Raw genomic sequence first — 27018 nt, forward strand, 5'->3', positions numbered from 1 at the left:
ACGAAGGATCAGATCACCGCCCCTTAATCTCTGTCCTTGAACCTAATAAAAAGAAGAAACGAGGCATGTTCCGATATGATAGAAGACTGAAGGACAATCCAGAAGCAAAGGAGTTAATAAACAGAGCTTGGAAGACTGCGGTAGACAAATCGGTCCATGGCAGAATTGCCATTGTCAGAACAGCTCTTATAGAATGGAGCAAACAACGATTTCTTAATAGCAGAGCTCGTATCGAGGAAAAGAAGGCTGAACTGGAAAAGGCCCTTACAGATCCGGCAAATGACTGGGAACTGATCAACACAGTGACAAATGAGTTAAACACGGCCTATGAATCAGAAGAAGAGTATTGGCGACAGAGAAGTCGAGTCCTCTGGCTGAGCCTCGGTGATAAAAACTCTGGCTATTTCCATGCAGTCTCCAAGAACCGTAAGAGGAGAATTGCCATCACAGTTCTAGAAGATTTGGAAGGCACACCAGTTTTCAAAGAAGAGCAAATCGGGCAGGTCGTTGTGAGCTATTTCCAGAAACTATTTGAATCAGTGGAGGGAAACCGAGAAGAGACGGTCAACTATCCGTTATCGCCTATGATTTCAGGGGAAACAAACGAGCGACTGACCCAAATCCCCACTGCGATCGAGATTAAGGAGGCTCTGTTCTCAATACATGCGGATAAAGCCCTGGGGCCCGATGGTTTTTCAGCGGGTTTCTATCACACAAACTGGGAAAACATTGGAGGCGAGATTGTTAAGGAGATTCAAGAGTTCTTCATTTCCGACAAGATCCCCGACCGAATAAATGATACACATGTCTGCCTCATCTCGAAGACAGACTGCCCAAAAACAGTAGCGGAGTTTCGGCCTATCGCCTTATGCAATGTGTATTACAAGATCATTTCGAAGGTCTTGACAAAGAGGATCCAGCCCCTCCTGTCGGAAATTATCTCGGAAACACAATCTGCGTTCGTGCCGGGAAGAGCAATCTCAGATAACGTCCTCATCACCCATGAAGTCCTCCATTATCTCAAAACATCAGATGCCCAAAAGCGATGCTCCATGGCCGTCAAAACCGATATGAGCAAAGCATATGATAGATTGGAATGGGAATTCATTCGGTTAGTCTTGCTCCGACTGGGTTTTCACCAAAAAGTCACCAACTGGATCATGCAATGTGTCTCCACAGTTACATACTCCTTCCTCATTAACGGCTCGCCTAGAGGAAGAGTCACACCGAGTAGAGGTATCCGTCAAGGAGATCCTCTCTCACCATACATATTCATTATGTGTAGTGAGGTCCTCTCGGGTCTATGTAACAAAGCACAAGAGGAAGGATCTCTTAAAGGGGTTCGGGTAGCTCGGGGGTGTCCCCGACTAAATCACCTCCTCTTCGCCGATGACACAATGTTTTTCCTTAGAGCAGATAAGAAAAACAGCAAAACTCTCAGACGCATTCTGAACCGATATGAAACAGCTTCTGGCCAATCCATAAACGTCGCTAAATCGTCCATAACTTTTTCCCAAAAGACCCCTACGGCGTTGAAGGAGACAACAAAGGCAGTCTTACTGATTCAGAATGAAGGGGGAACCGGGAAGTACCTCGGCTTACCGGAATTATTTGGTAGGAAGAAACGAGATCTTTTCTCCTCCATTGTTGATAGGATTAAGCAGAAGGCAAGAAGCTGGTCAAATCGATTCCTCTCTCCGGCAGGGAAAATGACGATGCTCAAGAGTGTACTCTCCCCTGTTCCTTCCCATGCGATGACTTGTTTCCAACTACCAGACTCCCTATGCCAGAGAATACAGACCGCTTTGACACGTTTTTGGTGGGACGATCGTGAGGGCAACAAGAAGATGTCATGGGTGGCTTGGTCTAAAATGATTCGCCCAAAAGATCAAGGTGGGCTCGAATTCAGAGATATTCAGAGCTTCAATGAAGCTTACCTAGCAAAGCTCAGCTGGCGTATCATCAACAACCCGGACGGTCTATTAGGAAGAACACTTATGGGAAAGTATTGTACTACAGAAAATTTCTTAACTTGCTCAGCAAAAAGCGCCATTTCACATGGTTGGAGAGGGTTATTGGTGGGTCGAGACATCATCCTCAGTAACGCGGGGTGGGAAGTAGGCAACAGACAGAGTATCAACATCTGGGAAAAGGCATGGCTGGACTGCAAACAACAAATCAGACCTATGGGACCTGCACCTGACAACCTGCTAAACCTGACTGTCTCAGACCTATTTTTACCAGGAAAAATAGAATGGGACGTGGAGAAAATTAGGCAAGTACTCCCATTTGAAGAACAGAGGATCCTAGCAATAAAACCGAGTTTAACGGGAGCCCCAGACAAGCTAATCTGGTTAAACACTGAATCTGGAAACTTCACTACAAAGATGGGGTATGCAGCAGCTCTCCTGCCACGTGATACAACGCTTAACCAGAACTTTGATTGGCGAAAGAATGTCTGGAAACTTCAGACCATGCCGAAGATAAAACTCTTTTTGTGGAAAACGTTCCATGAAGCTCTTCCAGTGGGAGAGGCTCTGCTGGCTAGACATATACAAGTAGATGGAAAATGTAAAAGGTGTAATTTACCTGAATCTATAGATCATCTGTTCCTTCAATGTGGGTTTGCTCAACAGGTATGGAACTCTGCCCCTGTGTTCCCTGCTATTGAGATCAGTGGATCTTTAGATTTGGAGCTAAAAAACCTATGGACAAGCCTCTGCTCGAGGAAATCTTTACCTCCCACGGGAGTGGTGTTGGGCTGTTTGGCTCCGTGGATCGCATGGCAACTGTGGGTAGCAAGAAACCAACTCGTATTCAACAACAGGATCATCAAAGTGGAGGAAGTGATTTTTAAAGTCATTGCATCAGCTCGAGAGTGGGGTCACAGTCAAGGATGTACCACCCAGACTTCAAAGCCGGCGATCTACAGTCAGTCTGCGTCCACGCCCGGAGTCTGCCTTGTCAAGTCAGATGCAGCATGGAGTGAAACACAACAGAGTGCAGGGCTAGGATGGACAATTGCGATAAATGATAGAACCTCCTCTTATTCTATTCCTGCTCGAAATGTGGCATCACCGCTAGCTGCTGAAGGCCTCGCCCTCCGGGAGGCAATATTGAAGTGTAAAGAGTTGGGACTGCCGAAGATCAAGTGTGAGTCTGACTCAGCAATCCTTGTTAAAGCTCTCAAATCTGGATCTTCCCTCGCTGGTTTATATGGTATTTTAGCAGACTTAAGGTCTCTGGCTACATCTTTTGATGTTATTTCTTTCAACTGGATCTCACGTGAGAGAAATACAGTTGCCGACAATTTAGCAAAACAAAGTCTGAATGTTGAACTTGCCATTATGGCTGCACCTAACTTCGGTTAAGGTATTTAATATAAGTGTGCTTCAAAAAAAAAAAAAAAAGAAGAAAAATTGTTATATAATGACGATAGAGAACCCATAAGAGCAATTTTGAAGACTGATACATTAGAACTCTAATGTCCCTGTCGGCGAACATCATATCAGACAGATCTACACGGGCTTCTTCACAGCCACTCACCGGAAGTTGAACGGACCGAGAACCCATAAGAGCAATTTTGAAGACGATATTTTTTCAGTGTAAAAGGGAGAATGTTAGGAAGATGAAAGAACGAGTGAGAGAAAGATAAACATTAAACAGATGAACTCTATGGTTTCTTGCAAAACATTGAAAGTATTTTAACATATGAACTCTCTGGTTTCTTGCAAAACATTGAAAGTTTTCAAGAAAAAACTTTCACGTCTTTTCAGAATTAATGCACAAACGTGTTTGTGTCAGACTCTTCCTTTCATATATGTGACCGGCTACATAGGGACAGCGTCGCCATTATAAAAAATTAAACAGTACAGTGTCCATCTGCCTAATTAAATAAGTTTCCATAGTTATCTACTGCAATTTCCTTAAAATATATATTTAATTGACTAAAAAGAAATATTTTGTTTGTTTGGGCAAAGGACATTTGAGAGAAATCACACCAAAAAAGTACTCTACAAGTTGGAAGTATGTCCATACGTAAATAGAAGATGAGAAAGTATGTCATATTGTATTTTTTTTAATACCATTTATGGTCTTTGTCTTCTTCTGTAAGGAAAAAAATGAAAATATTGAACACTAAATATGAGCAGAACACAGAAAAGACAAACGATTAAAGGTTTTTAATCAGAAACATGATTCGTACATGTTCAGAGAACTCGGGAATTTTTTTCTCAAATCTCTAAAAGACTTTTAATCTCTAACTAAGACACCTACAGACCCGCATTGAGACGACACCATTCTATTGGGAAAAAAATCAACAAATATTTGGATTTGTGAGCATGATGCTTATGGTATGTAGACAAACCTTTTTATAGCTGTATGTACTGCCTTGAAGAGAAGAGGGATTTATTGAATGTGAAATCGTGGTTGTAGTATGTCAAAGAAGTTAAGAAGTTCGTCAATGGCAGACAATCAATTCATCGCGCTTAACTGTTCCGAGGAGAAGAACATGAGATGAAACGACACCAGGACTTCTCGATAAAGAGAATCATCATCAGATTCATCACGATTCATCTCGAATAGCTCCCCCGAAACGTTTTCGTTGATTAGAAGAGAAGAAAAAAAACCGGGATTGAAGATTCACAAAGCCATTCTTCCCGTGGAATGAACATCTTGAAACTCCATAGTTGATATCAGAGAACGAAGAAGAAGATTTTTGGATTCATTGTGGAAGAAGAACATGAACCCTAAAATTTAGTGGGCTGGTGTCGCTGTATATTGGGCTGGCTAAAGGGATTGAGCAAAAAGCCCACAAAATCTGAAGGAAATGCTGGAGACAAAATGCACAGTATCAGGGACAGGTGTCGCGCTCTCATTCCCTTATTTGATGACGTGGTGCAAGGAGGTAGAGAGAATGGTCTTCTAAGGCTAATGCCTTTTTCCTAACACTAAAGGCACATATTTGGCTCAAACTAGCATTGTAGATCAACCAGATCAAATGGAACAAGCCGATCTGAACGGAAGAAATAATGTTTATGCATATCAATTGCAATTATTCCAAGTAAATCATAATAACCAGGATGTTGCTAAACAAATCATAATAAACTGTATAGAAAGATACTGATTTTCTCATCGAATATTAGATAATGAGAAGAAAAAGTAAAATTTGAAATAGTTTTATAAACTTAAAGAAGTTGTAGAAGAGTAATGAATTATCAAGAGGAATGAAAAATAATAAGGGTCTAATTGGTAATGGTTGTACCTTTAAAAAATTTGTTGTAGAAAAAAATATGTAGATTTTTTGTTGTGGCTTTAAATTTTATTGTTTTATAATTTTATAGAAAGCTCCAAAAAATTGCTCAGAATTTTTGGCTCTACAGAGCACTTGTACAGCTGTAGTTTATTTCAAAAGCTGTGATTTTGAAATTTTTACTAAAGTTTGATTGTTGTGAATTTAGTGCTGTAAAAATAAATAGGGCTGTGGACAGCACCTACAACTACTACCAATCGCACGTTAATTAACAGGAAACGCCAACAATAAGAAACAAACCGTCAACCCTTGATTTGGGGTCATCCCAAGTGTGCCTACCTGTGTTAGTTCACAAAGAAACCGTTCGCAAAATGCAATGTAGTGAAATTTCACATTTGTTATTCGTCTATATATATATCCAACCACTGACTACTACTAGATTCACATAAAATATTAAAAATACTCTCTTATCAAAATGTGGACCAACAAGTTTTTCTTCCTTCTTACAGTTGCATGCATGGCTGTGTTCGGTACAGCTCAAACGTTGCCTTCGATACCTGGACAGGACCCAGCAGATTGTTTGTCATCGTTGGAACTTATTCCCAACTGTATCTCAGAAATTTTGGATCGATAATAAGTGGACAAATCGGGACTATTGGTCACTCTTGCTGCCATGCCTTTTTGGGTCTCAATGCAGATTGTGTCACTCAGACGTTTGCCTTTTCTCCTCTCTTCCCTCCGACTCTACGGGATCATTGTTCCAAACAATCGTAATGCCATAATTATCTACATGTTCTAGGTCATAAATGTGCTATCAAACAGTGTTATGTTTCGGCTTAAGTAACAACTTCCATGTAAACCCTATGTGATCAACTGATCATCTTTATCCATATTTCGTGTTGATATAAACATGTGGATAACTATATAACAATAATAATAATAATAATCCAAAGGATAAGTCTAAACATAAACATGTTTGATTCCTCATAAAGCCGCTGTGTTACGTTCTTCTTTGACTTTGGTTGGTCACGTTAATACCTTGTTTTTTCTTTGAACTATTTCTGTGTTACTATCTTGTTCACACAATATCTTTCGGTATGCAAGAGTGAGTGACGGACTTATTACTATTTATCTCCCTCTTTAGCATTGGTTGGCCTGATTCAAAAGATGGCCACCACTTTAAGCAAAAATTAAGATTATTGCAGATCAGTTGCAGAGTTATTGAAAAACAAATAGTACAAAACAATATGTATGAATTATATCATAATAAACCCTACAGAATAATGTTTGGACTTTGGATAGTAATCGCAAAAACATAACTAAAACCCCCAAATAACCCGCGTCTTGCGCACAATTACAATAGTTATTCTTTTCAAATCCAAGCACAAAGAATGCTTATGTAAATCTTTTTTCTTGATTAACGCATATATAAATCTTGAATGACAGATTATGTATATTCTATTTGTCATTATGTTATTCATTTTTTTAATTACATAAAAACACTCAGACTAATAATAATGTGATATTTTTTTAATGTGATATCGAAGGGGATGGTGTGTTCACTAATCTTTTCAAAAAAAAATTATTTACCAATTTATCTGTTCAAAATGGTTTTGGTTTATCTTATTTAAATCACAAATATCTTAATATGTATCCCCTATATATTAATCCTGGAGCATTGCAACATATTTTCGTAGTCACGTGTCATCACGAGGATGATTCTTAGAATTCTTAGAAAAATAAGTTGGTCCATATAAACATATACTATGTTTTTTATTATACTAACTATCAATTTAATTAGTAGTGTACAAAAGAATATTTTTTATTTCCATAAATAAAAGATACGGAATTACCTAATATGGTTAAGATATATATTTTAACAATTTTTCTAACCTCTCACTTTTTTGATTAATTTTATACTATTAAAAGAAATTAAACAATCACATTAAGCATATAATAATAAAAACTTAGATTTTTTCTTATATGTTATATTTTGAATTTTTAAAAACGACTATAAATTACTAAAAATAGTAAAAATCTCACATTGAAAATTTTGTGATAAATGGTTTAAATTTTTTTTTGTTCAAACAATATACAAATGATGATCATATATCTTAGGGGTGGGCGTTCAGATACACGTTCGGATTCGTATCGGGTATTTCAGTATAAAGGTATAAAACCCGTTCGGATATTTCTACACTTCGAGTCGGGTTCGAGTATTTTATGTTCGGGTTCGAATATTTTGGGCCGGGTTTGGATATTTAAATTTTGAAGAAAAATAAATAAATGATATATTGTTTAAGTTTTCGGTATTTAAAATATATTTTAACTGATTTTCTAATTTAAAAAAAATAAACTATTAATAGGTTTGGAGATAAAACTTTAAAAATATAAAGACACTAATTTAGTTATTGTTTTGAAATTTTAGATGCAACTTTTGTTAATGCAAGACACAAGAGCTTGATATATATTTAAGTGAGTAGCAAATAATTTTGTCCATAATTATATGTATATTATCTAATTTTGAACAATAAGTATCATTAATATAAATATTTTGAATAAAATGAGAGAAGTAAACTAGAAATATAGTGTTAAGTATACTTATGTTTGATTATCTTCGGATATCCATTCGGGTTCGGATATTACCCGTTTGGATTCAAATATTACTCGAACTGGTGAAATAAGTAATTTGTTTTATTGTTCTAGAATTAGATGATTTTTAGACCGAGCTGGTGAATATATACTTGACATACATTTATATTTCGAGTTTGCACTTATATATTATATTTTTCTTATTAAAAAAATTAAACAAAAATGAAGAATGATGCAAAAATTGTTATCAAATCTTTATTATTCATAGTCATTAATTGTCATTTATATGTTAATCATATTAAGTAATTTCGTAGTTTTATTTAAGGAAAGAATACACGCTTCTTATATTTTGAGTTAATATAATGTTCCCTAGTAATTGAATTTGGACCAACATTTTTTTCAATTGATTCTTAAGTTGCCACGTAAGCTAAATTGGCATCATAATTAAGTGACACCGTATAGTCTCTTTTTAATTAGTACAAACTCAAAGTTACAATTTTTCAAATGATATTCAATTAATTTACAGGGGATGAGACTACTTCTTCTTTCTATCATCGTGCATAGTATTATAGAGAATAGAGTTTATGACAATCTTCTCTGCAACACGCATTATCTCTTCTCTGTCATGATTTGGCAATATCCATCGTGAAATTAACCATCACCGCCGGTGAAACAAACTACCCACAGCTTTGAAAGGTCTTAGACAAAGACTATGGTTTAGTTTTCCAGTTATCAGGCGGTTAAAGAAGTCTTGAGACCGAGACTATAAATGAACCCAATACAAATTATTTACATTACCACAAGGCTTAAAATCTTTAGAAAAAAACGACCAACGACTGAAAAGAGTTTATGACAAAGACTAACAAAACATGGTTCTTACTTAGCGCAAGCCCTGGCAAAGTATTTAAACAAAGACTACGCGTGGGTTGTTAAGGACAAGAAAAATGACCAACGGTTTAGACAAGCCTTTAAGACAAAGACTGTAACCTAATCGATTTTTTTTTTGTAAGAACCTAATCGATTTTTGGTTTGTGGAAAGGTAAAAACCGACCAACAACACCAAGTTTAGACACTATGAACCAAAAATTGAGTCGGTTTTTGGCGTGTTGGATTGTAAAAATGACCAATGGCAAACCAAGTCTTAAGACATAAACTACGAACCAGAAATTTGAATCGGTTCTTGACTTGTTGGATGATAAAAAACGACCAACAGATTAAGCTAGATCTTAAGTCAGAGACTATGAACCTAAAATTGATTCCTCACTTCACTACTTACGGGTTAGAAATTTTTTTTTGTAAAAGTTGTTATGGAAAAACGATCAATCTCATAAAAAAAGTCTTAAGAAGACTAATAGACTATGAATCTATAATATTTTCCTTATTTTGTTTTGCTAAGAATATTTTCCTTACTTTGTTATTAGTTGATACAACCTATGAAAATCACAAGAATGTGACACATACACGAAGTAAAGGCTAGTTCCGTTTGTGTAGGTGTACTCACTAGTGCCAATGATTTTCAGGTATATATTATTTTCTTAACTTTCTCTCTTATAAATTGGTAGTATTACATTATTATAATTTACAAACTAAGCTAAGTGATATATAATTTACATTATTATAATTTGTTACAGTTTTGGGAACTTAAAAATGTAGTATAACCTTTATTTGAGGTCATCCCAATTCCCAAGAGTGCGTGCATATATACGTCGATTAACAAAGAAACCGTTCACACAAATGCAATGTAATAAAATTTCACATTTGGTTCTTGTCCTATATAATATCCAATCACTGACTACTATTAAATACATACCGAATATTAAAAAAAACTCAATAACTTATTACAATTCTCTAATAAAAAAATAAAGCTAAGTACAAAAAAAAAAAAAATTCTCTAATAAAAACTGTGGATGATCAACAAGTTTTTCTTCCTTCTTCCGGTTGCATGCATGGCCGTGTTTGGTACAGCTCAAACGTTGCCTTCGCAGCCTATACCTGGACAGGACCCAATAGATTGTATGTCATCCCTGTATGCTATTCCGAACTGTCTCCAAGAAATTGCCCAACCGTTTGTAAACGGAGAATTCGGGACTATCGGTCACTCTTGTTGTCATGCCTTTTTGGGTCTCAGTGCAGATTGTATTACTGAGAGGTTTGCCTTCGCTCCCGAATTCCCTCCGACTCTAAGGGATCATTGTTCCGGGCAATGATGAAATGTGCTATCAAAAAATGTTATGTTTCTGCCTAAATAACAAGTTTTAACTTCAATATTTCATGCTGATGTAAACATCTTGCGGATAACTAAATAATAATAAGGATAATTTCATATTTATGTACTTTGGTCCAAAGCATCGTGATAATATGAACAAGTTTGGTGCCTCACAAAGCATATATGTTTTCTCCTTTGGCTTTGATTGGTCACGTTAGTACCACACTTTGTGTTACTATCTTGTATTTCGTGTATGCAAGAGTAAGTAATAGACTTATAAGTATACTATCTTCGTCTTTTGCATTGAGTTGGTCTGATTCAAAAGGTGGGGGTACAACATTTACATATGAAGGTGAAAAGGCCTTTCTATACCCTAAAGAAGGCTCTCGAAAATGTTCCTCCTCCTAGAGACTTCAAAATGCTAATGGTCATCTGAACATAGCTCCCTTTTTTGGGTCAAAATGTCAATTCATTTCATAGAAATGACACTGAGATACAATAAACTTGAATTCTTAAATAGCCCTTTAATTTGCTTAGCATAGCTCCCTTTTGATTTTCTTTTTCTGTTGGTAGGTTCTAGTCGGTTAATCTCTTATTAAACAAACGATCAGGAGAAAGGAATCAGATCTCTTTTTGGAAAAGATGTCTCAGGATGAGTTTTATGTAGAACCATTGTGTACAGAAAAGCTTCGTTGTCTCCCTTTCTTTTTTTAAATGCCGCTCAAGCCAGAAGAGACTAGTGTCCTTTATGTCCAACTTTTTTTTTGGCTTTCATACTTATACATTGCAGAAATTTATATTGTTCTGACGTTTTGATCAATTCTCCAACAGTGTATCCTGGACAAATCATTGACTACGATAAATTGGTTCATAATTTAGAACTGAGTCCAGAAACCGAGTTCAAATAACTAAATAGACTTAATAACATCAAAGATCACTCGTTTAGAGAGAGACCAACGAATATCAACCTTGAAGTTTTATTACTGACTCTTGGAAGTTAGAAGAGAGATACTTTTTTTTTGTAACACTTTTTTTTTAACACTGAAGAGAGATACATATACGTCTATTTACTTGAACAATAAAAACACACATGGAGTAGATCATTAGTGTCAGTCCTTTTTTCCACATTCTATGTTTTTTATCGACTAACACTACTAGGAATGTGAGTTACCTTGATTCATAATGCATCAAACAAGTTCAGGAACTAGTGTATCAGTAAAAAAAAGTTGAAGAACTAGTGTAGATCGATCAAACAGTTTAAGCAAAACTAATATTATTGCAGATCAATTGCAGTTATTCTAGAACAAATAGTACAATTAATGCCACCGTTTCATAATATATATATATATATATATATATTTAACAACTTAAATTTATTAATTATAGTGTTAAAAGGTAATACAAATACATACATATTTCATTTTCATATGAAACTAAAAAGCAACAAACAGAAGACAACAATAGATCAAGTGAAATCCTCCTGGATACACTTCTTCTTCAAATGTCTTCTTTTTAAATAGTGTCAATTCTAATAATTTCCTTGCGAGCTTTAAATCTTGGTCGCATCATTGATACCAATTTTATTTGTTGTATTACGTTGAGCTTATCCCAGATTAGAGCTATAGATATCTTCCTGTATAGAATCCAATGTACTGATTCAACCATGAAAACTAAAATCCGAAATAGCCAACTTTCAACGATTGTAAAAATATCGCCATACAACAAAGAAAATACATCTTTCATTCTGAACTGTCATTTTTTCCATGGTGGTTTCCATGGTTTCAACGATAGATCAGATTTATCCATACTTCGATACCAAATATATTGTATCAAAATATAGGATTTAAAAGATTTGTCACCTGTTTTTGAAGTTGTTTTTCTACTTCTGGTCTGAGCATGTACCATTTTCAACAAATCTTGTAATCTTCCTGGATCTCAAACTCTCCGGCCAATGCACCAGCGAACTCGAAGAAAAAAACAGCCGTTCAATCAACATTTGACTATATTTTGTCAAACGGACATCGCAATGGAGTTTATCCACCACAGAGATGAAAAATATCTGAATGAAACTCCCGTAGAAAGGCTCCACCCCGACATCGTGACAGAATTCTAGTAACATGGTATGTATGTGATGAACCCAACGTGCCGTTGATGATGTTTCAACCGAATTGTGGATACCCAAATTCTGGTCAAGAATCATCATCATCAAGACTTGATCCTTCACATGCTTGGTAAGAAAAAAAAGAAATATAAAGGTACAGATGCGTTTGTGTATAAGGACCATTATCATGGTCATTGACAACATCACGATCATCTTACGGAAGGCCATCACAACTTTGATGCCTTAACCGGAGCAAGAAGTCGATCAATTGAAAAGGGATGGCAATCGCATCTTTGATCGCCCACTAACCGCTTTTTTGATAATGTGTCTATTTTTTCTATTCTATTCATAATATATATATATATATATATATATGTATGATATTTTAGAAGGTTTTTGGTGAAAATATAAGATATTAAGATGTTTTAAGATTTATATGTTAGCTTTACTGGAAACTGTTTTCCCAATTAAATTTTTCATTTTTTTATAATTGGTTGAATTATTTTTAATTTATATTTTTAGTAAGGTATTGTAGAGAAAATTAAGTAATTTCTTAATGTTTGTGCGTTTAAGCATAACATTCTACGTTATGAAACATAGGAGTATTAAATTCTATCACACTAATAAACCATACAGAATAATAATTGGATAGTAATCGCATTATAGCCTAACGAGTCGTACGTAGAAGAATAAGAGAACAAATAGTAAACTATCAGGAGGAACCACCAATAATACGAAACAAACTGTGTTAACCTTTATTTGGGGTCATTCAAAGAGTGCCTACGTTAATTGACAAAGAAACCGTTCACACAAATGCAATGTAATAAAATTTCACATTTGATTCTTGTCCTATATAATATCCAATCACTGACTACTATTAAATCCATACCAAAGATTTTTTTTTTTTAAATAACTTATTACGATTCTCTAATAAAAAATGTGGATGATCAACAAGTTTTTCTTCCATCTTCCAGTTGCATGCATGGCCGTGTTGGGTACAGCTCAAACGTTGCCTTCGCAGCCTATACCTGGACAGGACCCAACAGATTGTATGTCATCCCTGTATGCTATTCCGAACTGTCTCCAAGAAATTGTCCATTCGTTTGTAAACGGAGAATTCGGGACTATTGGTCACTCTTGTTGTCATGCCTTTTTGGGTCTCAGTGCAGATTGTATTACTGAGAGGTTTGCCTTCGCTCCCCAATTCCCTCCGACTCTAAGGGATCATTGTTCCCGACAATGATGATTATAACAATTAATGTCATAATCCTTTCTGAGTCTTTTTTTCGAAATGTGCTATCAAACAATGTTATGTTTCTGCTTATTAACAACTTTTAACTTCCATATAAACACTATCTTACCAGCTTTAGCCATATTTCATGTTGATGTAAACATACTGCGGATAACTAAATCATAATAAGGATATATTACAATACATGTTATGGTTTCCGACTTGAGAGTATTATGGGCTTTGGTCCAAAAACTCGTGATAATATGAACAAGTTTGGTTCCTCACAAAGCATGTGTGTTCTCCTTCGGCGTTGATTGGTCACGTTAATACCATACTATTTGTTACTATCTTGTACACGAAATATCTTTCGGTATGCAAGGCTAAGTAACGTACTTTTAAGAGAAAAAGACAAAAATAGCACTAAATCAAGTTTTTCTTCCCAAACTAGCACTCAAAGTCAAAAGTCACAAAAATAGCACTTAATGTTTTATCAAAAATTACAAAATTAGGGTTTAGATTTAAAGGATGAAGTTTAGGATTTAGGGTTTAGGGTTTAGGGTTTAGAGTTTAGGGTTTAGGGTTTAGGGTTTAGAATTTAGGATTTAGGGTTTAGAGTTTAGGGTTTAGGGTTTAGAGTTTAGGGTTTAGGGTTTAGAGTTGAGAAATGAGGTTTTGAGGATAAGATTTCAAATTTTGAAAAATAAAAAAATTAAAATTTTCAAAAGATAAAATGTTATTTTGGTCATTTTAGTTTTTGAGTGTTATTTTTGTGATATAAACCTAGAAAGGTGCTATTTTGGAGATTTGCCCTACCCTAAACCAAAAGCGTAAAACTAAAAGGAAGGAGAAAACCAAACCCTAAAACGGAACTAGGGAACCAAAAGTCGGCGAGGCAAAGCAAGGAACGCCTTCACCCCCCGGGATCTAGACCGTCGATGGCAGAGCTGACGAAGCCTCCACCTCTCGGGGACAGGAACCGGCGTCGACGGAGCTGGAGGAACCTCCGTCTCTCGGAGACAAAACCAAGTAGCCGAACGATGAGCTTCACCGCGCCTTCCTCAACACGACTGCGCCTTTACGCCAGAGACAGATCCGCCATGTGCGGCCTTGTTCCAGAGCTCAGGCAAGGCGGAGGAAAGAGGGAACGAGAGCGAAGCGAAAATCAACAGCTTTAAAGGTGGCTTGAGGGACTCCGGTGACGGCACGCACGCTCACGCGCCGGCCGGTCAGCGGACCCGGTTATAGATCTACTTTCTCTTGAGAGAGTCCTTTGTTTTTATAAAACGGAGGGAATACATGATATATTATGGTTTCGACTTGAGAGTCGCTCAAGTATGTTGGGCTGTGGTCCAAAACCTCGTGATAATACGAAGAAGTTTGATTGCACAAACCTTATGTGTTCTCCTTCAGCTTTGATTGGTCACGTTAAAGTATGCAAGAGTAAGTAACGGATTTATTCAAAAGGTAGGGGGCACCACATGTACAGATGAAAAGAAGAAAAGAAAAATTACTGCATTTTCCTTGATTGTAAGAAAGGCAAACAGAGGATATTCAAAAGTTCATGACTAAAGGGAGATGGATCACGTTCTTGGAATTGAAAGAGTTGAGCTCATTGGTAAAATCTTGAACGAGACATACTTCAAAACTAGAAGTACGAACCAGACACCGATCGAGTTCAAATAATTAAATAGACTTAGAAACATCAAAGATCACTCGTTTATTGAGAGACCAACTAATATCAACCTTGAAGTGGTATTACTGACTCTTGGAAGTTGGAAGAGAGATACATACGTCTGTTTTGTTCACCAACCTGAACAATAAAAACACACATGGGAGGAGATCATCAGTTTTAATCTTTTTTCTCTAAATTCTATATTTTTGATCGATGAACACTACTAAGAATGTGAGTTACCTGGATTCATTATAATGCATCAAACAAGTTCAAGAACAATAGCAGAAGCACCTCCGCCTCCGTTGCACACTCCTCCAACACCGTACTTGCCGTTTCTATTCTTTAGTATCCCAAGCAATGTGATTAGAATACGAGCCCCACTACAGCCTAGAGGATGTCCTAAAGAGACAGCTCCTCCATTTACATTCACCTTCTCCTGTTATAAAGCCAAAAAGGAACAAAACCCATGTTATGAAACCACTTGAGTAAGTTGCTTGACAAGATGATGACTTAAGATATTCTATGATGCAAGATACTGACCGGTGTAATCCCAAGTAGCTTCTGATTTGCGAGTGCTACAACCTGTGAATAAAGTCAGTTCAGCCAAAAGTTAGGCATCACAGATATTCGTCTACTCCTTAAGAGGAAGAAGATGGATTTTCTTACTGCAAATGCTTCATTGATCTCATAGTAATCGACTTGAGAAGATTCCAAACCAGCATGTGCAATAGCTTTTGGTATTGCCAGAGCAGGAGCAGTAGTGAAAAACTCCGGTTCCTGCAGGGTTTAAGTCTCACTTAGTGAATGGAATGAGACATTTAAAAAAGTTGTATTTAAGAAGGCAATATTATGAGTAATGTACCTGAGCTGCATCACCATAACCTTTAACTTTTGCGATTACTTGAAGTCCTAGCTGAAGCGCCTTCTCTCCACTAACTAGGACAAGGGCAGCTGCACCATCACTGTCGAAGGGAGACAAAAATCTACTTAAGAAAAATAGAAGTTGCAAGACTAACAAAGATCCATGGGTTCTCGAAAAAGACCTTATGCTAGACGCATTTCCAGCTGTAACAGTGCCTCCATTCACCTTAAAACTTGGACGGAGTTTCCTCAATTTTGCAGCATCAAACTGAGATATTAAGACATTATACATTTAGCAAACTATACTTATTTAGTTCTCAATTCTTGGATTTATCTAATCATCATTTTCTTTTTGTGACTTGTAATGCCCTCATACAATAAAAATACAAATATGACTGCCACACATGGGATAAATTTCTAAATAAACAGCCAATGAAAATACTTTATTGTTTACCTTGGTCCATTTAGACATATAAAAAAGTATGCAACACGTGAGTAACAAGAATAAAAAAACCAGGTTCACTAAAGAACATATATAAGGCATCAATGCATAATCCATCACCAGAAAGAGACATAAATCACCTTCCCAAGACCTTCGTCCTTGTCAACAATGGTTGATGGCCTACCCCTACCTCCAGAAACTTCAACCTGTACGAAAAAAATATCCTTACTGTATCCACCATGAAATGTCATCAACGAAAAAAACATGAAAAATAGACTAACCGGGACGATTTCCCATGTGAAGGCACCAGCTTCCTGGGCAGCAATACCACGCTCAAAACTCTGAACAGCGTAGTCATCCTACATATCATCGGTAGAGTACACAAATCAACTAGTTAATGTTTTGAGTTTCCATAAAAACAATGCAACCTACTAACCATTTTTTTTATATTTCAAAGTTTCAGAGATACAAATAAAGTATCAAGTTAATTATCAAGAACAATATTGTTATGGGATATCCTTAAAAAGAGAACGATAAGTTGTATTGAAGTGTTTATCGGATCGAATTACAAGCTAGAGAGTATCTTAGGGTCTCTCTCTCCCTCATACAAGTTTGATCCAATCACTAGATGCCCTCTCAATACATAATACTCGCATATATATAAAGAAGGTTCCTAGGTAGCAAACATATCACGTGGGCCGTTGGTGCAAATCTCCAGTTCACCTCTTTATTCATTATTCCCTTCCTCCTCGTAACCGTACTACTCAAGTGGCCTCCTGTGCCACATCACTCTCCTCGGTTGTCGTCTTCTGCTGACTGCTTTTCTTCCTCCTCGAATACTCATACAGCAATGGAGGCCTTATTGCTTCATAACTAACATTACTCCCTTCTGCGAAATTAACCTTGTTCTCAAGGTCAAACTCCGGAAACTGTCCCTGTACCACTTTCTTCCACTCCCATGAACTCTCATAATCAGGCAGACCCTTCCACTGAATCAACAGCTCATCTTGGCCTGTCAGAGGGCTCACTCGTGTTCCCAATACCTTCCCTGGTTGAGCCACCAACACCCCTTCTGTAGTAAGCTGAGATGGTAGTGGAGCAACTGGGTTGTCCTCTCCAATAGCCTTTTTCAGCTGTGAGACATGAAAGGTAGGATGAATTTTAGCTTCCTCTGGTAGCTTGAGACGATAAGCGACCTGACCAACGCGTGCTGTTATCTCGTATGGACCGTAAAAACGCGTTGACAGTTTCTCATTAGCTCTCCTTGCCAGTGACTGTTGACGGTAAGGCCTGAGCTTCAAATACACCTTATCACCTACCTCAAACACTACCTCCCTGCGGTGTCCATCAACCTGTCGCTTCATCGCTTGCTGAGCATGTCCAATGTGCTCTCGTAGCAGAGTAAACATTGCATCTCGCTCAATCAGTTTACTCTCCAGATCTGCATTCGTGGTCGATCCTTGCTCGTACTTGAGAAGAAACGGAGGATCACGGCCATAGACTGCTTTGAACGGAGTCATCTTGATAGCTGAGTGAAATGATGAGTTATAACACAGTTCCGCCCATGGCAAAAACCTTGCCCATGCCTTTGGTTTGTCACTCGTGTAGCACCGAAGGTAGGTTTCCAAGCCCCTGTTTGTCACCTCCGTTTGTCCGTCAGATTGCGGGTGATAAGCGGTGCTCATACATAACGACGTTCCCGCTAGTCGAAACAGCTCCTTCCAAAACTGACTAGTGAATACCTTATCCCGGTCTGAGACGATGGTTTTCGGAAACCCGTGTAACTTCACGACTTCTTGGACAAACAATAGCGCTACTTCTGTTGCAGTGAAAGGATGTCGCAGCTTGATGAAATGCGCGTACTTAGACAGTCGATCAATGACTACTAGTATCGCATTGAACCCTTCTGACCTCGGGAGCCCTTCCACGAAATCCATAGCTATATCCTCCCAAACTGCTTCTGGAATAGCTAGTGGTTGCAGCAGACCACCTGGTGCCAACGTTGAGTACTTATGCCGCTGACATGCTGAACATGCGGCCACATACTTCCTTATGTCGCTCATCATCCCCACCCAAAAAAACATGTCGCTGATTTTTTTCTGTGTGCGTTGTACCCCTCTGTGACCACCCATGAGCCCATCATGAAATTCTCTCATAATTATCCCAATCAATGGTGATTCCTTGGGTAGCACCAGTTTCCCTCGACGCATCAACCTCCCTTGTACGACCTCATACTCCTAATGATCTCCTTTATTAGCTACAATCTCCTCTTTTAGCTTATGTAGCGTTGGGTCTAGAGACAACTCTTTCTCGATGTCTTGAAGCTGAATAGCAGTAGGAACTGATAGAGCCATCAACTCTGTTGCTACACCCCTTCTAGATAGAGCATCCGCTGCTTTATTCTCTAACCCGGGTTTGTATTGTATATCAAAGTCGAATCCTAGGAGCTTTGTTAGCCACTTTTGATATTCCAAGTTGATCTCGCGTTGCTCCAACAGAAACTTGAGGCTCTTCTGGTCTGTGCGAAAAAGGAACTTTCTTCCTAATAGATAGTGTCGCCACTTCTGTATTGCGAACACTATGGCCATAAGCTCACGTTCATATACTGACTTGAGCTGCTGTCTCTCTGACAAAGCTTGGCTATAGTACGCTATAGGTCTCTGGTTTTGCATAAGTACAGCTCCAAGTCCCTTGCCTGATGCATCTGACTCCACTACAAACTGCTCCTGGAAGTCTGGTAAGGCGAGGACTGGCACTGTCGACATAGCCACCTTCAACGCAGAAAACGCCCATTCTGCCACTACGCTCCACCCAAAGCGATCCTTCTTCAGTAACTCAGTCAAGGGTCTAGCAATGATCCCATAGTCCTTCACAAACTTTCTGTAATACCCCGTGAGCCCCAAAAACCCTCTCAATTCCTTCACACTGCGGGGCACTGGCCAGTCTGTCATCGCCTCCACCTTGCGTTTATCAGCTGCCACCCCCTCCTCTGAAATAACATGGCCTAAGTACTCTATGCTAGTACAGCCGAACTCACACTTCTTCATATTAGCGTATAGCTGGTGCTGCTGTAGCGTCTCCAAAACAAGCCTCACATGCGTCGTATGTTCTTGGTGATTCTTACTGAAGACCAGTATATCATCGAAGAACACCAGCACAAATCTCCTTAAATACGGACGAAATATCTCATTCATAAGAGACTGGAACGTGGCTGGTGCGTTAGACAGACCAAACGGCATGACGAGGAATTCGTAATGCCCGTCGTGAGTACGAAAGGCCGTCTTCGGTATATCTTCAGTCTTGACCCGTATCTGATGATATCCAGAGTGTAAGTCGAGCTTCGAAAACACCCTCGCTCCACGCAACTCATCCAATAGCTGGTCTATCATTGGTATAGGGTAGCTGTCCATTACCGTAACCTTGTTGAGAGACCGATAGTCGACGCAGAAACGCCAACTGCCATCCTTCTTTTTGACTAGTAATACCGGACTAGAGAACGGACTGATGCTTTCCTGGATAATTCCCGCCTTCAGCATCGTGGTCACTTGCTTCTCAATCTCCTCCTTCTGAGCGTGAGGATAACGGAAGGGCCTCACACTCACCGGATTACTTCCCTGGACAAGGTTGATCGCATGCTCCCTCCCCCTAGTTGGTGGAAAGCCTGACGGTTCTTGGAACACTTGTTGGAATTGAGACAGTAGTCTCTGCATTGCCCCGGAATTCTCCGCCTTGCCTTTCATCTCCGCTGCTACTTCTCGACATTCGACCACTACACTCACTTCAGCTTGTTCCAACAACTTTTGCATAGCTTTGCACGACACCTCCGAGCTACACAAGTTTGGAACCCCTTGAAGCGACACCAATCTTCCCTCAACTGGAATTTTCAGGGTCTGCAGCTTCCAATTTACTCTTGTTTCTCCTAGCGTCTCGAGCCATTGAATGCCCAATATTATATCGACGTTGTTGAGCTCTAAAGGAAGAAAATCAGACGTGATCGAGTAGCCTTGCATTGTCAGTGTTACGTTTCTGCAAATACCTCCTCCTCTGACCGGCTTTCCCGACCCCGTGATCACTCCGAAGCCCTGGGTTTCCTCCGCCACGAGCCCCAACTTTTGCATCAACCGGTAGTCGATAAAATTGTGGGTTGCCCCGCTGTCGATGAGTACCACCGCTTGAGCCCCTTCCACTGAACCGCGCAACTTGATTGTTTTAGGAGATGAGATTCCCATTGCCGATTTTGTGGATAGGGCGGCGCACTCTGCGAATTCCACCGCCTCCTCCTCGTCTTTCTCATCTTCTTCAAACTGCTCCGCCTCCTCGCCTTCATCCTCTTGCACCACCAGCACCATCAACTCCTTATTAGGGCAGTCGCGCCTCGCGTGTGACTTCTCCCCACACTGAAAGCACAACCCCTCCGCCTTATACCTCGCGTACTCCGCCGGGGAGAGACGCCGGAATGGCGCTCGATTTCGCCCATTGAAGCTAGGGTTCTGGGTCGTCGGTTTCTTCTCCGCCCCCACCGTCTTCTCCTGTCCTGGAAGTGTTTTGGGCCGCTGATTGTTATTAAGTCCAGGCCCGTTTCCCAAATTAGGCCCACTTCGTGACAGGAATGGAGACGATCCCGTTTGACCCCCTCCCTTAACCCCCTTTCCGATTTGTGACGACGACGATGGGTCACCGTAATTCACCCATTCCTCCACCAGTTTTGCTACACTCATCATCTTCCTCAGGTTCCGCGGCTCCATCAACTTCACGCCGGCTTTGATCTGCGGTTTCAGCCCAATCATGAACGCCGTCTCCAACACAGCATCGGAAAGCTCTGGAGCGTTCGACGCGAGAGAGATGAAATCTTTTATGTATTCTCTCACCGTCCCCGCCTGCTTCAACGTCATCAATCGTTCTCGTGCCGTGATCTCATGATTAGTAGAGAACTGCTCCAGAACTCTATACCTCATCTGATCCCAGCTTACGAACAGGTTACGATCTCGTTCCCAACGGTACCACATCAACGCCTCACCGTCGAAACACATCCTGACCACCCTCATCTTTCGTTCCTCCGGAAAATCGCCCAGTTCAAAATACTGCTCCACCCGTAAGACCCAACTCTCCGCGTTTTCTCCATCAAAGAGCGGGATCTTCAACTTCCTTGGCAAGTCATCGGGCCCCAGTTCGTTATGTTGCCACTGTTGGTCGTTTCGGCTCAACGAATGGTTGCGTTCTTCACACTCCACCTCTCGTCTCGCTTCTCCGACCCTCGTAACAGACTCAGATCTTACCCCCGACGTCCCACCGCGGAAGAGACCGCTCCCCTCTTCTTCAGAAGCGATCTGTTTGCCGGATCGTCTTATCGGAGGTGAGATCTCTTCCTCCATGTGGCTCTGCAACGTTGCTTGGAACAACGACGCAAACTCCCTCTTTCTCGTCTCTTCCGTCTCGTCCAACCGCTTCTCCAAACGCTCCATCACACTCATTCGATTTCGGATCTCCATCACACTCTCCTTGAGATCTTCCATCGAACGTTCCACAACACCGATCTTATTCACCTCATCTCTCAGGTTCTCCAACGTAGCGTCCAGCTCAGCTTTCTTTCCTGGTGCCATCGATTTCCAGAAAAGTCAGGTGGCTCTGATACCAAGTTGTTATGGGATATCCTTAAAAAGAGAACGATAAGTTGTATTGAAGTGTTTATCGGATCGAATTACAAGCTAGAGAGTATCTTAGGGTCTCTCTCTCCCTCATACAAGTTTGATCCAATCACCAGATGCCCTCTCAATACATAATACTCGCATATATATAAAGAAGGTTCCTAGGTAGCAAACATATCACGTGGGCCGTTGGTGCAAATCTCCAGCTCACCTCTTTATTCATTATTCCCTTCCTCCTCGTAACCGTACTACTCAAGTGGCCTCCTGTGCCACGTCACTCTCCTCGGTTGTCGTCTTCTGCTGACTGCTTTTCTTCCTCCTCGAATACTCATACAGCAATGGAGGCCTTATTGCTTCATAACTAACAAATATTTGTTCAAATTTTTCTTATCAAGAACAATAAAAGAGAGGAGTATCTATCAATGCTAAGTTAAAGGGGGACAAATACGCAACATGATTTGCAACATGGTTCAAGAAAATAAAGGAACAACATACTTGTTGGTCCCTCGTTATCTCAAATTTCTCGGCGCATAACTCTGCACAACTTCCCATCCCACAGTCGTTATAGACATCCCATAGTCCATCCTTTAGCATTCCATCTACTAGTGAATCATGACCAAATCTAGATCCTTTCCTGCGTTAATTTTTTAATAAAATTTAAAAACAATGAAATGGATAAATGCGTAGAGTCAAACATTGCATAACCACATAATTTTACCTTGCTTCTGCAAGATACTTTGGTGTATTAGACATGCTTTCCATGCCACCCGCCACAACTATGTCATTGATACCCAGCTGGATACTCTGGGCAGCAAGCATCACCGCTGAAACCACACAAAAACATCTTAAAAGCGCGTTAAAATACAGCAACTCTAGAGCCCAAAGTTCTCACCTTTCATGCCTGAAGCACAAACCTTGTTTGACTGTAGTACAAATAACAGAGTTAGAGATTCCTGCACCTAAAGCAGCCTGACGAGCAGGAGCTTGACCTAAATTAGCACTAAGAACATTCCCAAATACAACTTCTTGGACCAGAGACGGGTCAACATTCGCTCTCTTCAGAGCAGCTAGAGAAGTTAAAAGCTCAATATCAGTTACATAAACCTACACAGTAAAAAAAAAAAAAAATCTGTTTTTAAGGAATCAAACCTGCAGTAGCTACGGATCCAAGCTTTGTAGCGGGTAAGGACGAGAGAGATCCGAGAAAGCCACCCATTGGAGTGCGTGCAACACCCACGATGCAAACATCTGTACCCCCAACATTCGTTTATCAAAACATTCTTACCAGGAAGAGAAGAGTGTGGTGAAGTTATCATACCTCTTGGATTGACGGAATCTGCTGAATGAGCCATCAGAAAACTACAAAGATAGGTTGAAGCTTTTTAATGTGAGTGAAAGTCAAACAAGAGACCTGTAAGAACTTGATAAGATATTGTAAACTTTTCATTCGAGACCTTACATTCGTTTATATATATATACACATGAGCTAAACTATCTTTGTCCTTTATCACAATGGACTTTGGAATATATATCTAACAAATATATTCCCTAATACTCTAGATAAAAAAAAATCCTAATATAGATTGGATTCCCTAATAAGACCCTATCTAAATGATCGCTTTACCTGATACTTCAAAACAGAGAGCGAAGCGCGGGGAGAACAAGCTGAAAGAAGAAAGTGATGACTTGTGCTGTTTAGGATGACGACAATCAATTATATATGAAATCAGAGTGCTGTCGTAGGGTTAATCAGCGACGTTAACTACGATGACGAGCAACACGACGGCTATGCGTTCAAATCCCACTTCTGACATTTAATATTTCCATTTGTTTTTTAGCCAAAAAAAAAAAAAAAAAAACACGACGGCTATGTGATCTCACTATGTTTTTTTTTTTTGAATTAAACTATTGTATATTTATTCGATGAAGCCCTTATTTTACATAGTTTTTAACAAATAGCGATCTATTTCAGAATAATTACTAAACTAACACGAAACTTTAGTTACTTGGTCAGAAGCTAGCTGGAGAGGAAGCTGAGAAGAAGGCTAATAGCTGAGAAGAAGGCTAAGGCCAGGGTCAGGCTAGAAAGGCAAAGCATTTGGTATGGTTTTGGTTTGCATTCACTCACTTTTCTTGTTTTCTCTGTGTGCTTGTGGTTTTGATGATGAGTCAGATGTATCAATGTGGTAAGGTAAGATTGCTGAGAAAGAGAAAGGACATGTTAAACCTGCAAACCATTTGGTTTCGATTTTTGATTTTTGTGGTTGGCTCTGGCAAAAAAAAAAAAAACACACAGAATAAATATAGAACATGGCCTCTCTGGTACTTTACTCTCCTACATGACTGATAAATAGTGCACACAGATTAGAAAAGCATATGCGGATTTACATATAAGTAACAACAAGTATACATTCCTAGTCTTGCTTTGGCTACAATAGAACAAAATTTTCAAAGATCTTGCTCCTCAGTCTGTTGACGAGTTTCACTATCAAGTCATATGCTTAAGAAGCAATGACAGAAGCATAAGCCCTCTAAGCAAGAATGAAGATTCTGTGGCCTAAAACTGGTGATCCTGACTCTGCCCACTACTTGCATCTCTTTGTCTGATATCTCCATTTTGTGGCATCCTCAGTAGCTTCTTGCTGGGCTCATCGGGTCGTAATCATAAGCTTCACCTGACTTGACAAACCGTCCCTTCACACGCCTTCTCACATCAGCCCTTTCTTTCCTAGATACATACCTCACTCTCTTGTCAAACCTATTCATACAAAACATGTACAACATTAGCAATGATCATCCTTCACTCCCCATTACAAAGTGGTTTAAAACTCACTTGCGAGCCTTCTTCTTTTCCTTATAACGCAAAACAGCATTGTTACGTGTAGTTGCATGTGAGGAAGCATTAGTCTCCTCCTGTGATGTTATCTCTCTTGAAAGCTTCTCCATAGATGACGCCCCACAGTCACTACTCTCTCCCATGACGACAGAGAAGGATATATTCGAATGAGCTGGCTGTGATGAGAAGCAAATGATTGGCTCGGTTCTACAAGTCATGAAAGAATCTTCAGACGCAGCATTGCTTCCTGCTGGCTGCTGCATTGCCTTTGAGCCTTCATGTTTCCCGAAAAGACTTCCTATTCCACCATGTTCGAAAAGATCTTTTGAAGAGTTGTAAGCTGTGCCAAAGAGCTCGTCGTACTTCTCAAAAGCCAAGTCCACTTCATCCATCATGAGATTGCCACAAAAATCATCTTCTGATACTCCTAACTCCTGCAACCAAAACAAGAAACATTTAGATGTCAGTTGCTTTCAAGATTCTACCACACACTACGAAGAAACTTGTCAATTCTAGAACTGTCTTCAGATCTTTGTACACCAGTAAAAAGACTAGCATTCATTGGGCCGGACGTACTATTAGGAAAATTACTTCTTCTACAACAAGGATATTTTCCTAAAGAGTAAATAATATTGGGTTTTGAGGCTACCATAAATACGGGTCTAACGGATTGTAATTTTATTCATTTACATAATCAATATACAAATCATAAAAGAGTATTTGCCTCGATTTGTTTTTGTTAAGTTTCTTTGGTTTCTTCAAGTTAGTTCGCATTCATTCATGACAAAACTCATGTACATTACCTTAGCCAATGCAAAACTAGTTCCAGGCTGATCTACATTGACATTTTGTACACCTGTTTTCTCCTCTCCTGTGCCTTCATCTATAGTCATCAAACCCATCTCTTGCTCACACGCAGATTGTCCAGCAGAAGTGAAATCCAAATCCGAATCCAAACAGAAAGACCATATAGAGGCAAGTTCCTCACTAGAAGGGCAACCAGAATAGCAGTTGATGGATTGCCTTTTATGATGCGAAGTAGCATCATTGTTGTGGCCTGACCAGTCACAGTTTTGACATAAAGAAACCCTCTCATCGCTACACCGAACAGAAGCTGGCTGAGCATCGCACCGCTCACATATCAAAGTCCGAGAATGACGTTTGGATAAAGCGTTAGCCGAATGAACGTTACGGTCACAGGAGAGGCACAAACACGCTGCATCAGAGCGGCAATACACCATTGATCTTCGCTCATTACAGAAGTCACACATATAACCCATTTTTTTCAAACTATAACTAATGTTTTGGCTCCACCTTCACGCTACAGAAAGCAGAGTCCTTCCACTGAAAAATAATTAATCTTTTGACTTAGATACATTATAATTATATAAAGATTGAAACTTGGTATACAAAAGCAAGTCCAGAAATATAAGAAAGAAGATTCAATCTTTTGAATATTTCTTTAATAAAGGTTGGAACTTTCTATAAACAAAAAACAAACGAAACAAAACAGAGCAAAACAGAGCAAAACAGAGGAAACAGAGCAACAAGGAAAATATCACAGAAAGATTAGCTCAAGCTTCAAATTATCAACCAGAAAGAACCATAGAGAACACCAACATAGATCTATTTCTAGATCAGCCAAAAAAGAACTCACACTCGAATAAAAACGCTAGGGTTTCAAGATAACAAGGACTCACGTAACAGAGATCGTCTGAGTATCTTCTGAAGCAGAAACAACAACGCTTTCAACACGAAGAACCTTGAGAAGAGAAGTGATTTTGTGTTCTGCGTGTGAAAGAGGGTAAAGAGAGATGGATAGATTAGACAATGGGTTGGGTTGTCCTCAATGGGACATGTAGGCATGTGACATAAGATAGAAACTATTAAAAATTTATGGGGAAAAAGTGCACAAAGTCTCATTTTTCGAGGACCCCACAGATATTTTAGGTGTGTGTTATCTCACGCGCTTTCGTGTAGGGAAAAAGAGTCATACTCGCGATTTGGAGTGTACACGCCAACCTCTTTATGCTCCTTTTAGATACTTTTACGCTTTTATTACAACTTTGCTTTGACTTGCACAACCAAAATATCTGTTGTGCGTGTGTTTTTTTTTCACACTCACAAGAACAAATATCTTTTGCCTAAAAGTGGAGATATTTATGTTAGATACGTCTACAC

General features: G+C 39.2%; 3 protein-coding genes and 2 pseudogenes across 5 annotated transcripts; 3 read left to right on the forward strand and 2 right to left on the reverse strand.

Moving 5' to 3' along the window:
- Positions 1-5678: 5678 nt before the first annotated feature.
- On the forward strand, positions 5679-6242 carry LOC106428995 (annotated as a pseudogene).
- A 3499-nt stretch (positions 6243-9741) lies between these two features.
- Positions 9742-10050, forward strand: LOC125582483 (the record flags this gene model as incomplete). The annotated part of the gene is made up of 1 exon (XM_048749225.1): positions 9742-10050. A coding segment is annotated over one exon (309 nt), but the record flags the coding sequence as incomplete, so codon positions are not given.
- A 2983-nt stretch (positions 10051-13033) lies between these two features.
- On the forward strand, positions 13034-13585 carry LOC111203237. Its single transcript, XM_022696769.2, has one exon. It carries the CDS (start codon positions 13088-13090, stop codon positions 13391-13393), a length of 306 nt encoding a protein of 101 aa, XP_022552490.2. The 5' UTR covers positions 13034-13087; the 3' UTR covers positions 13394-13585.
- A 553-nt stretch (positions 13586-14138) lies between these two features.
- Positions 14139-23609, reverse strand: LOC106382245 (annotated as a pseudogene).
- A 694-nt stretch (positions 23610-24303) lies between these two features.
- LOC106382246 (zinc finger protein CONSTANS-LIKE 10) lies at positions 24304-26693 on the reverse strand. 3 transcript variants are annotated; one of them, XM_013822240.3, is made up of 4 exons: positions 26538-26693; positions 25641-26181; positions 24835-25271; positions 24304-24759 (listed from the first exon to the last, which is right to left on the reverse strand). In XM_013822240.3, the coding sequence occupies exons 2-4, from the start codon at positions 26115-26117 to the stop codon at positions 24630-24632; spliced, it is 1044 nt and encodes a 347-aa protein (XP_013677694.2). In that variant the 5' UTR covers positions 26118-26181; positions 26538-26693; the 3' UTR covers positions 24304-24629. The 3 variants fall into 3 exon arrangements, with proteins under 3 accessions (XP_013677694.2, XP_022552885.2, XP_013677695.2); XM_022697164.2 differs by having other exon boundaries at positions 25740-26181; positions 26538-26687; XM_013822241.3 differs by having other exon boundaries at positions 26495-26673.
- Between the last annotated feature and the right edge of the window lie 325 nt (positions 26694-27018).

The sequence above is a fragment of the Brassica napus genome, chromosome C2 (genome assembly GCF_020379485.1).
Source record: "Brassica napus cultivar Da-Ae chromosome C2, Da-Ae, whole genome shotgun sequence".
In the NCBI taxonomy this organism is placed as follows: Eukaryota; Viridiplantae; Streptophyta; class Magnoliopsida; order Brassicales; family Brassicaceae; genus Brassica; species Brassica napus.